This window comes from Vombatus ursinus, unplaced genomic scaffold (genome assembly GCF_900497805.2).
Source record: "Vombatus ursinus unplaced genomic scaffold, bare-nosed wombat genome assembly UNPS02014818.1, whole genome shotgun sequence".
In the NCBI taxonomy this organism is placed as follows: domain Eukaryota; kingdom Metazoa; phylum Chordata; class Mammalia; order Diprotodontia; family Vombatidae; genus Vombatus; species Vombatus ursinus.
In genome coordinates, this window is record NW_020954596.1 from 73,981,595 (window position 1) to 73,994,476 (window position 12,882).

Here is a 12,882-nt window from a genome sequence, read left to right on the forward strand (position 1 = left end):
TGTGTGTGTGTGTGTGTGTGTGTGTGTGTGTGTGTGTGTGTGTGTGTGTAGGGTATATTCATATGCATTTTTGGATTTGGGATTGGGAAACAAGATACTCTTAAATACTCCTTCAGGCTAAACACTTCTTCAATTTCAAATCAATTACAATGCTGGGCTGGATAGGACAGGAATCTAAGAACATCCCAAAGAGAAAAATTAATGTTTTCTTATTTTCAAAATGGATAATAATGAGAAAAAAAATATAATTAGAAAGAGTTGGTCAGCTTTCATAACAACTGCCCTAGCTGCCACTAAATGGTAATATTTTTGTTGTTCAGTCATTCAGTTGTGTTCAACTCTTTGTGACCCTGCAGAGTACACCAGGCCCTTCTGACCTGAGTTCTCATCTTCCAATGTAATGTCTTTTTAGCATTTCAACGTCATCCATAACATTTTCTTGACAAAGATATTAGAGTGGTTTGTCGATCCTTTCTCTAGTTAAAAAAATGGCAATACTACAGATTACCTAATGTGTTCAGCCTAAAGACATTCTATCAGCAACTGTGATATCAGATCCACTTCCATATTTCCATATTTCCAGAAAGCCATAATTCCAGAAAGTATACTGTCCAGGAAGAGAAAATCATTGTCCAAGAGAATGGAGAACAAGTTATAATAATAGTAGTAGTAATAATAGTAGTGGTGGTAGTAATAGTAATAAAATAATAACAATAATAAATAGCATAAAAAGTTTAAATTTAATGCTTCCCTTCCCTATACTTCTCTATTTCTGTTGAAGACATTATCTTTTTCCCTACTTATACAACCCTTACTTATAACATTAGAATCATACTTGATTCTTCACTCTCCCTCAATTTCTTTCTTATTAGTTATCAAGTCTTGTTAATTCTACTTTACTACATCTCTCCAATTTGTACCCTCTTTCTACATACAGAGCTATCACCCTAATTCAGATCCTCATCACGTCTTCCCCAGACTGCCAAATTTCACTAAATGTCTCTTATGTGCAAAGCACTATGGTAAGTGCTAAGGTTATAAAGACAAAAACAAAATAGTCCCTGTCCTCAAGGAGCTTACAGTTTTTCTGAGGAACTGTTGAGATCTGATCTGTGTATAAGCAATGTAATTTCTTAGCTGTGTGGAGGATGGGTTGGAGAGGGGATTGCACAGCTAGTCAGGGAGATAGGGCTTAAACTGAGCCTTGAAGGATGGCCCTGCCCCACTCCAGGAAGCCCTCTCTGACCATCCCCCAGCCCACAACCACTGATCTTTTTCTGAATATCCAGTTGAACCATTTGACACAATAATATACTCTACAATAGTTTTTTATTTAACTTTGCCTACCATTGCATCTCTAAGCTTACGAGTTTCTTAATAGTAAAGAGTTATATCTTTCATTTTTCTATGTCCCCTTTAGTGTCAATATGGCAGGGGTCTGCATACATTAAGTACTTCATAAATAAATACCTATGAAATGAATGTCTCTAGCAAAGAGATACACAAGAAACCTACCCCATGAGGCAGCTACTATTTCCTTCTCCAATCTAACCTCCACACAGCTGAAAAATTAACTTACTTATATACAGATCTGATCTCGACACTTCCTCAGGAAAATTGTAAACTTCTTGAGGACAGGAACTATTTTATTTTTGTCTTCATAACCCTAACTCCTAGCATGGTGCCTTTCACATAAGAGACATTTAGCAAAATTTGTCAGAATGAATCAGACAACTTTATTTCCTTATTTAAGATAACAGGCATAAGGATGTAGAAATCAATAAGCAGAGTTGATGTGGCATTTATAAGCCCTATATTGTGTGTGGTGCTAAGCTAAGTATTGTTGAAAGCGAAGGAAACAGCAGGCACTGTCCTAAGGCTCATATAAACATTTCACAAAGGCAATTAAGCTTACCATTCTTTCAATCTGATAACTCCGTTCTACAAATTCTCCTGAAGTTTTTCTTCCATATTTCTCTTTATATTTGATGTTGGTGATCTTAAAGGTGACAAGGTAATAGAAGGTCTTTTCATCTGTAGGGTAAAGTAAATGAAACACTGATATAATATATGTATATATATACACATGTACATATATGACACATGTATATTTATAAATATAAAAATATGCTCATATATATGGAATGTATATGATATACCAAAATGAAATATATTTGAAAATTATTTCTTAACTTGATTGTTGTAGAAAGCCACCATCACCACCACCAAAAAATAATCTGCTTTGCAGATTTCACATTTCCTGCCTGTATCCATCTATCAAATTAATCAGACAACTGAGGATCTGATATCTCATTTAGTATAGTTGTAGTTATAGGCACATATACCATATATACAATTGGACATGAAAATTATGACTTATGTAAACATTAAAAGTCATATTGTGAAATTGTTACCACCCTTATTGAAATGCTAATTCTGCCACATCATAGCTAGGACAGATTTTTGAGGATGAATTTAATAGTCTAATTGTTTGTGCAATGACAAAGTAATTTTTCATTTCCCAAAACTTGATTTGTTGCCAACTATTTTGAAGCAGCATTGTATAGTGGGAAGTGATAAAGTCTGGGAGCAAACAGCTATGTGCCTAAGTCAAAAAGGGCTTAGAGCTTGCCATAATTATTAATTATGGTCCTAAAAGATCACTCAGCATATCCTAGTGATGCTCTGTTCAGTTGTTTCAGTCATGTCTGACTCTTTGTGACCTCATTTGAGATTTTCTTGGCAAAGATACTGGAATGGTTTGCCATTTCCTTCTCCAACTCATTATATAAATGAGGAAACTGAGGCAAATAGGATTAAGTGACTTATCCAGGGTCACCCAGCTAGGAAGTATCTGAGGCCAGATTTGAACTCAGGCCAAGAAAACCCCAAATGGGGTCAAGAAGAGTCAGACATGACTGAACAACAACTACCTGACTCCTGGCCCAGTGCTCCTTACTTAGCCCTCTCCTGATGCTGGTAACCAATGAATCAAAGCTAGGTAGGAATCTGGCTAGTGGCAGTTGAGTATATATAAAGCATGAAATGGAATACTTGTATGAGAGGAGATACTACTTTGAGAGAATACTAGAGTACTACTGAGAGAGAAGGAGAAATAAATCATCAGTGAATATAAATAAGGGTGTGTTTGGGTATAGGTTCCAAGAAATTTGTACATGAATTTGAACATTGATTCTTGGAGATTTGGATTTGTCCTAGGTTGAACCTTGATTTAGGTACTGCAAAGAGAGGCGAGGATTGAGGTGAAACACAAAGGTAAGCACCCTGTGAGTTAGCTGGAAAAGGTATGTGCACATTGAGTCCTAGTGTTGTCTTTATGGAGTCATTCCAATATTCTGGGGAACAGAGATGTAATATACCTTCATTATATGAGCACCCAGTAGTTTCCACATGGGAAAAAAGCAGTACCTTGAATTAAACATGGGGTGAGGGGTCAGGGAAGAGAAAGATGCAAACATATCCAGAGCCTAGAGAATCAGTAGGTATGTCTGTGACAGAAAAAGCATTGCATTTGTTGTCATGAGAACTGAGTTCAAATTCAGGTTCTACTATTTACTGTCTATGTGACTATGAATGAATCACATCCCCTGGAAGCTTCAGTTTCCTTCTCTGCAAAACATTCATATTTAACAATATTTCCATGCGGGGCAGCTAGGAGGCGCAGTAGATAGAGCACCAGCCCTGGATTCAGGAGGACCTGAGTTCAAATCTGGCCTCAGACACGTAACACTTACTAGCCGTGTGACCCTGGGCAAGTCACTTAACCCCATTGCTTAACCAAATTAGAAAAAACAAAACAACAACAACAACAACAAAACAAAAATAATATTTCCATGCATTCTCTACCACAAAGCACTATATAGTGGGGACTATACAGATATGTTATCCTCCTCATCATTATTGCTCATCTCATTTTTATCTTATTTTTTGATGGGATCCCGATAAAAACATTAATGAGAATGTTACTTTTCTGCTACTATTTTTGTGTTGTTAATGTTCTACAGATTTTTGGCCAAGTGGATGAGGTGGCTGCTTTTTGTGATTCAGTAAGAGTTATTATTGTTATTATAAAATTGAAAAATTAGAATTTAATTCTTTAATGTAATTTTAATTAAATTTTTTTGGGCTAGGCAATGGAGTTAAGTGACTTGCCCAGGGTCACACAGCTACGAAGTGTTTTGTGTCTGAGGTCAGATTTGAGCTCAGGTCTTCCTGAGTCCAGGGCCGGTGCTCTATCCACTGAGTCACCTAGCTGCCTCTAAATATAATTACCATTATAATTTAATTGATAATTGGCAGTGTCAGTCATGAGTCAGCAAGTAGGTATTGATCATTACCTCCATGCCCAGCTAGTGTTAGGAGTTATAGGGATAAAGATAAGACCTGATCCCTGATCTCAAAGAGTTTATATTCTAGTTGGAGAGACAAAACATATACGTGAAGCAACTGAATATCAATACAAGACAATATTGTAATTAAATGTTAAATTATATGGAACAGACTAAATACATTATACTTTAAAAAACAGGGAGGAAGTGATGGTAGAAATAGTCCTTTTTGAGAAGAAATGGTTGGACATCTGGTTGGACAAATTGCATGAGCAAAATCCTACTCTGTGTACAAAACAGTATCTTTTTTCAGTAATTATCTTTAAGGACCAACAAAAAATTATTTGGATTTTCCAAATCACTTCTTTAATCTGTTCCTTCTGTTTTAAATTGTGCTTTTCCTATAGTACAGATAAACTTTGATCATGGAATTGCAGTAATGAGATTTCATAATATAAATAATTTTGCATAAATTAAATTAACACTTCCTAAATGTAAAAGAACCACTCCTAATCATTGCATATAAATATACATTCCAATTCCTCATCCTGATTTCCCATGGTGAAACAGTGTATTCCCTGGAGTCATATAGAGGTGAAAATGAATAACATATGAAAATGTGATTTGTGCTTTAACAAGCTCTACAAATTCATGGCACATTATTAGTACATTTAGTTATAATACACTTATTATACTATTCAAAGTGCCAATAAAGTTGTCATCTTTTTCTCTTTAAAAGGGGAATATGCATGTTGTCACTCTTCATAGACATTACTTCTTCAGGTTTACAGCAACACAACAGGTGGATTAGAGATGGAATAAATGGAGGTGGAAAGACTTCTCAGGAGATTATGCGATGGTAACAGTGGGACTATCGAGAAAGGAAAAAAAATAAGAGAGACAGAAGGAGATACTGTGATGGTAAAGTCAACTAGGCATAATAAAAAATTGAATAGGAGAGGTGAAGGAAAAATCAGGTAACTCAACAGTGAGTGGGTGATGGTGCTAAAGGCAGAAATAGTAAAATCAGAATCAGGTACAGGTTGTATTTGAGATGTCAGTGAGTCATCCAGGTGAGATGGAAAGGAAGAGAGACAGAGACAGAGGTATAGGTGAATAGGTGTTTGGAGTCACCTAAACAGAAGTGATAGCTAAAGAGTTAAAGCCATGTGAATGAGATTACTAAGAGATGTGAAGAGGAAGAACCCAAGAATAGAAATTTAGGGATTATTCATATTAAAGATCAGGAAGAAGATGGTAAAGTCTCTATTCCTTCCCATCCCTGCTAGATTATAAATTCCTTTAAAACAGGATCTGTGTCGTATCTGTGTTTTTATACCATCTTTGAGCATATACATAGGGGTATGGACAGGGACTAGACCTGTAATCTAATTGGCCTAAGGAAGGGAAAGAAAATGAGCATTTTCAAGGGCCTGCTGTGATCTAGGCATGGTGCTAAACACTTTACAAATATTACTTTATTTGATCTTCCCAACAATCTTGTAAGGAAGATGCTATTATTATCCACATTTTACAGCTGATGAGACATTAAATGATTTGTCTAAGGTCACCAGCTATTGTCTGAGGCAGGACGTGAACTCAGGACTTCCCGACTACAGGCCCAGTACACTATCCACAATGCATCTCCTAGCTACCTAGCTGGCCACCCCAGGTAAAGAAACTCTCTCTACCATTGCATATCCAATACCTTCTCCACTTACAGTCTTAGAAAGTTACCTAATAATAATAATAACAACAACTAACATTTATATAGCACTTACTGTGTGCCAGGCATTATGCTAAGCACTTTACAAACATTTCATTTACCTTCACAACAACCTTGCAAGGAAGGTGGTATTATAATCCCTATTTTGCAGATGAGGAAACTGAGGCAAACAGAGGTCAAGTGATTTGCCCAATCACACAGTAAGTGTCTGAAGCAGGATTTTAACTTGGGTCTTTCTAACTCCATGCTTAGCCAACCTACCCACTGTGCCTTCTAGCTGCCTATTTATAGGCATTCCCCAAGTGAAGAAATTCCCTCTATCATTGTATATCCAACACCTTCTCTGAAATTTATAGTCCTGCCTACAGCACTATGAAATTAAGTGACTTCCCCAGAGTCCCGTAGCCAGTATGTGTCAGAGGCAGAGCTTCAGACCAGGTCTTCTTATCTCTGAGGCCAGTCTTCTGTTCACTAAGACAAACTATGTTTCAACATTGAGCCTATAGCTTCTATTAAAAAAAATATTTGTTAAATTGATTTGAATTGAATAAATTGAAGCAGACCTTCAATTTAGGTAGTTTCAAAGTAGTTTCAGAGATGGTGTATTTGCCGAATTGTTATCAACACTTTCATAATCACATTTTCTCGTGCTAGTGAAGGAAACACCTACACTTTATAGATAATTACTTTATTTCAATGTGGGAAACTATGAAGTTAAAAAACAAGTCTGATAAAGCCTGTCACCCATTGGTAAGTTTCCATACATTATTCAAGATCTATTTTGTCTGAGATGGATTGAGGGACTGGTTTCACCAGGAAGGTTCTAAACAGTCTTTCATGTCTTGGGAAAACTTATTCTCTTAATAAATATATTTTGTTTGGGTTTGCAGAGACAGCAACCCCTTAAAGAAAACAACAATCCTCTTTCTGGTTTGGGTTGAATCTTGTAATGGTTTTAGATTGTAACATATTCATTAGTGACTATCTGCTATAAATGGTATTATCAGTTGTTCTGTTGTTTCAGTCATGTTCGACTCTTTGTGACCTCATTTGGGGTTTTCTTGGCAAAGATACTAGAATTGTTTGCCATTCCCTTCTCCAGCTCATTTTACAGATGTGGACCTGAGGCTGACAGGGTTAAGACTTGCCCAGGGTCATATAGCTGGTGTTTAAGGCTGGATTTGAACTCAGGTCTTCCTGACTCTAGGCACAGCTCTCTATCTACTGAAGCTCCTAGCTGTATTAGTTATCAGTATGGACAAGATAGCTCGGAAATAACTTAGATCTAATGTGTCAGCAGAATGTAAAGAGACAGTAAAGGCTAGATTATGTGAATGTTTTAAGATGACTAATCTAGAAATGGGAGATCAAACAGTAGGCCCTTTATAAGTGTTTGTTGACAGGGACTGGACCTATGATTTCATTGTTGTTGGGAATTCCATGATTAAGAAATTCCCTCTACCAATGAAGGTCAGCACCTTCTTTACAACTTATAGTCTTATAGAGTTGTCAAGGGCACAGAGAGGTTAAGTGACTTGCCTTGCATCACACAACTAATATTTGTCAGAAGGAGGACTTGAACTCAAGGACTTAAACACAAGGTCAGCTCTCTAGCCACTAAACCAAATTGACTCTCAAATATTTGTAAAGGTTAGCTAAATGTTGAGAAAGATCCGGAGAAAGAATGGCTTAGAATATAAAGGCATGAAAGATTAATATCTAGTAATGATTACTAATTCTTGAGATTAAAACAATAGTTCCCTACTGCCTCCCCTGTCCCCCATCCTCAACATACATAACTAGTGTAGACCTACTTTTGATGTGGGGCATCTAGGTGGTCCAATGGATAGAGTGCCAGGTTTGAAGTTTGGAAGACTTATCTTTCTGAATTCAAAGATAGCCTCAGACACTACCTGTGTGACCCTGGGCAAGTCTTTTAACATGTTGGCCTCAGTTCCTCATCTGTAAAATGAGCTGAAAGAAATGGCAAACTATTCTAATATCTTTGCCAAGAAAACCCCAAATGGGGTCACAAAAAGTCAGACATGACTGAACTGAAAAAACCTTTGACCTTTAGGAGTTGTCTTTTTTAATGTAAAAACTCACAAGCAACTTTTTAATTGTTTTTTATTATTATTGCCTTTCTACTTCTCAGCTCCTGTTCAGAATAATGCTGCTGACATAATATTATTTGCATACTACTGATAAGTGATAGCTGTTGAAAGTCTTTTACATGGTTCACTTTGTTTTTATTCTTCCTTTTCTTTTCCTTTTCTCTTGTCTTCTTTTCTTTTTTCCTTTTTCTTATCTCTTTTTTTTGAGAGTAGATCTCGATCTCTCCTAGGCTAGTAGTACAGGAGCTACTCACTAGTTGGTCCTGCTCTTACAGGTCTGGGACCTTTCACATGCTCCATTTTCTGACCCGAATCAGTTCACTCTTTCTTGGGCAACTTGGTGTCCCCCATCTACACAGGCCTCTACTCTCAGGGCCTCATCATAATTAGTGCTGCACTTAGTACAGACACCTGATTGGTTTAGCTCACTGATTCAGAATTCATGAACTCAAGATTTTAAAATACATTTTAATCTACATGATGTCAATTTTCCATTATCTGTGGGTAACATCTTTCTCCTTCTTAAAGTAGCCATTTACCTTGCAAATTTAAAAAGTTTAGTACTACTATTTACTATCTCGTCTTTTACTTATATTCTTTCATGAAGCCTATAACCCAGAAGACAAATTTTAAATACTTAATTACTTCCCCCAACCTAAGAAAGGTATGAACAAGAAAGGTAAAAAATTCAGGGAGGTGTCAACTTGGTTTAGATGAGTGCTTTGTGGCACCTCAGGGCTGACTGACTCTTTCCACGTCCAGAATGTAGTGGGCAGTAGGGAGGATAGAGCCAAGCAGTGAGGTAAGCTGGAGACAATGAATAGATTTTCAGCTCCTCCCTAGTCAGGTCTTCACAAGACAACATTTTAATCTTGTTTGACATGATTTCCCCAAGCATCAGACACACCCACATTCAGATGTCAGTGCAAAAACATGTTTCAAAGATGAAAATAAATAACTTCAAGTTGTCTATCATTTTGGATAGTATTTCTTCCCTATACTACTATGTATGACTAAGAATTGATTCTTTATTCATTAATTTATTTCTTAAACAAATAATTCCTTAAATAAATAGTCATGGAGCATCTATTTCCCTAATTCTATAATTTATATATTTTTGTTACAAATTAGATCACCAGACAAACATTTCCACATATAAAGGCCAGAAAGGAAGGATTGGGCAGTGGGTTGAGCACTGGATCTGGAATCAAGGAGACCTGAATTCAAATCCAGCCTCATACACTTAGCTGTGTGATCCTGGGTAAGTTACTCAATCATGTTTGCCTCAGTTTTCTCATCTATAAAATGAGCTGGAGAAGGAAATGGCAAACTACTCCAGTAACTTTGCAAGAAAACTCCAAATAGGATCATGAAAAGTTGGACATAACTGAAACAACTGAACAACATATAAAGCTATGAATGTGTTACATACAGCTTGAGATTTTTTTAAAAGTATATATTAGATTCAACACTGACCAGCTTGTCAATGTCGCCTTCTAAACTTCCTTCTGCTCTTTTTTACATGTTTTTAAAGGTTTCATTCATGTTCTTTTCTTCTTTTTCATCACTGCCCTTCCTTAGCTGTTCTGAGGCACAGTAGAGTTCAAGCTGATTGAGTGTCCACACTGAATCAGGAACCAATCTATTGGCCCCAAGCAGCAGCTAGGTGGCTTGGTGGATAGAGAACACTTGTCCTGGAATCAGGAAAATCTGAATTCAAATCCAGCCTTGGATATTTAATAGCTGTGTGACCCTGGGAAAACACTGAACCTGTATTTGCCTCAGTTTCCTCAACTATAAAGTGGGGATGATAACAGCATCTGCCTCCTAGAATTGTTATGAGAATCAAATGAGAAAATATTTGTGAAGTACTTAGCACAATGCCTGGCACATAGTAGGATCCTAAAGAGGGGCAAGTTGGCCTAGGTTGGAAATAGAGCAGCTGCTTCTGTGCCAGTCAGCTAGGCTCAATTGAAGAAAAGAACATTAATTGTGCTTTCAACTTGGGCCAGAAAAAAAGACCCAGTTTTGAAAACAAAACACTACTTGTTTGAGAAGAAACAGAGCTAGATGCTAAGTCTGTGAAACACGCATTCATTTGCACTGTTATTTTTGTAGTCCCTTCACCTTTCCAGGCCTTAGTATAGCCATTAGGAAATTGTTTCTTTTTAAGTTCCCTTCCAGCTTTAAAATTCTGTGAATCTTACATGAAGTTTTCCCTATGACACCTTAAGTTGACCTCAAGGTAGCTCTTCATGTACTGATTCGGATGATAATTCATTAACTTTCGTACCTATTGTGACATCTTTATTGTGACATAATCATAAGATTAGATATGGATAGAACCTTAGACCTTATCTAACTCAATCCTCACATTTTACAGTGGGGGAAAGTAAAGCTCCAGCAGATTAACTGACTTGTCCAAGGTCATACAGCTGGCAAGTAGCATAGCCAGGATTCAAACTCAGGCCTCTGACTCATGGAGTGCTCTTTCTATTCCATCAATCTTTCATTACTATTGCCTCTTTTGTTGGTCTTTTACGTGTGAGTTTATCTCCTCCCCAAGGTCCTACTTCAACATCTCAACATCATATGGAGGCTCTCCTGGTGTCTTGAAGGTTATTCCAGTAGAGCAAAAATTCTGAAAGTTTTCACCACCGTGCAGAGACACTGAATATGGTTTTGGCAACAAAGAGTTATCTTTCTAAGGTCCAGCCTAGCTACGTAGAGAACGTTATCACCATGTAGATGGGATACTTGATGATGAAGTATTTGGTCATGGTAATAAATGAAATAAAGAAAAATATAAAATGGCCCTTACCATATATGGCACTCTTCTGCTTGTGTAGAGTGGCATAAAAGGGGACAGAAAGAACAAAGGATCATAGATGTTTTATAGTACTAATAAACTTTAACATAGCTATTGGTGCCCTGAGAGATTCTTGTCCAACAACCAATGAATAAACATACTACTGAAGGAGGTATATATCTGTCCAGTTTAGATCATACTCTGCTGGTGTGGGATCATAGCTACCTCTGTTATCAAGCCTGAGCTACAGATCATTTTCAAAAGTTAATCATATGATTTTTTACATCACTCAAATATTCTTAAACATAAGAAAGTGTCAACATATTATTCATAGTGAATTTTGGCCACAAAACAGGGAATAGATTGATACTTACCTGCAATAATGACATGAGCAACAATACCAATGGCGATCACTATGATAATCACAATTACTATTGTGAAAATAGCCAGTGAGAGAGGGCTCCAAAATTGGTTTTGTCTTCTTGGATAATTAACTTGTGGATACTTGGCTTGTGAGCATGCAACTGGTCTGTGGTGACAGAAAAAAATATAAAACTTAGCACTAATCAGGCATTATAATCCTATCTATATTTCTAAAATCATGCTTTATTGGGGAAAATCTCATATATGCTGAGCATCATCTGAATTCCTAGACCTTGAATATGCCACTAGCCTTTCATTCATAGATATTTATTACCCTATCTTTCAGTCTATGATTTATTGAGGTGGTAAATACTTAAAAATGTGACTATCGATAAGTAGATCCATCTTGTTTTCCTTTCACAGGGTCAATTTCATAAAGAAATTATACTTGAGCTCATAATAAATATGATTCATATTTTCAGAGCTATTTTTTGGTTATAGAAAAATAAAAAAAATATTTTGAGCTATGCAGCATTCTGTCTTAAGAAGATTTTCTGTGTTGGGGTGAACTATAGAGTCTTTCTTATTCTGTATAGTGGACATGGGATGGGGAGGGTAGAAGAATAAATTTCTATTGTTAAATTATTAACATATGCAAATATGATTATTTTACCACCAAAATTCTTGCATATTGTCATTTTTGACAGATTCAAACCCCCAAATACCATTAGGGAAAAATATTAAAGGAAATTTTGAAATATTAATATTATGTATGAGAGGAAGGAGTTTGGATTTCTGATTTCTGTTATTGAGAAGGGAACTCCTAGTGTAGTAACTCCCTCTACTGATGCAGATTGGTACCTCATCTGTAACTTAACAGTCTTAAAGAGTTGCATAGGGAACTGGGAGATTAAATGACTTCAATGATTAGGCAGGTAGTATGTATCAGAGGTAGAATTTGAACCTAGGTTTTTCTGACCCCAAACCTAGTTTTCTATCCACTTACCATGCTGTCTCTCAAAACATGACCTTAGAACAAACATTTCCATTACATTAAAACAATTTTACCAATAAAGTTAATAAAGCACTCATTTTTAATTCAGTCCACTTTTTCTATTGCCTTATTTTTCAATATAATGAAAGTGTTTCTTTTTCTTTGTTTTTCAAATAAATTGTTGTTTTTGATACTCAGAATTAAAACTTCTCTATACTCAGGAAGGTTCAATTAGCCATATCAAAGTGAGCAAATGGTTTTCAACTGAGCAAATGGTCTCACTAATATAGAAACGTATTCCAAATCTCCATGAGATTTCTCCATATCTGCATCTAAAGTCTCTCAACTCATTTTGTTGATCCCCTTATTTTTCCCATTGTGTGTAATGCTTTCTACTTTAATATATTTTGAGGTCAATATTACCTGAAAGCTTTGTTAGATATCAAGCTCCCTGATGACATTAATTGGTCCATTAAAGGTGTATCATTTCATATCATTTCATTTTACTTATCTATTTACATTTACAA

The 12,882-nt window shown here is 36.3% G+C and overlaps 1 protein-coding gene across 1 annotated transcript in view; it reads right to left on the reverse strand.

The window, feature by feature from the left end:
- TMPRSS11F (transmembrane serine protease 11F) overlaps positions 1 to 12,882 on the reverse strand; it is an 82,185-nt gene that overhangs the window by 31,732 nt on the left and 37,571 nt on the right. Inside the window, exons 2-3 of the mRNA XM_027836413.1 lie at positions 11,373 to 11,527; positions 1,916 to 2,034 (exon numbers count right to left, since the gene is read on the reverse strand). Of these exons, the coding sequence (XP_027692214.1) occupies positions 1,916 to 2,034; positions 11,373 to 11,527 (274 nt within the window). The remainder of the gene's footprint in view (positions 1 to 1,915; positions 2,035 to 11,372; positions 11,528 to 12,882) is intronic.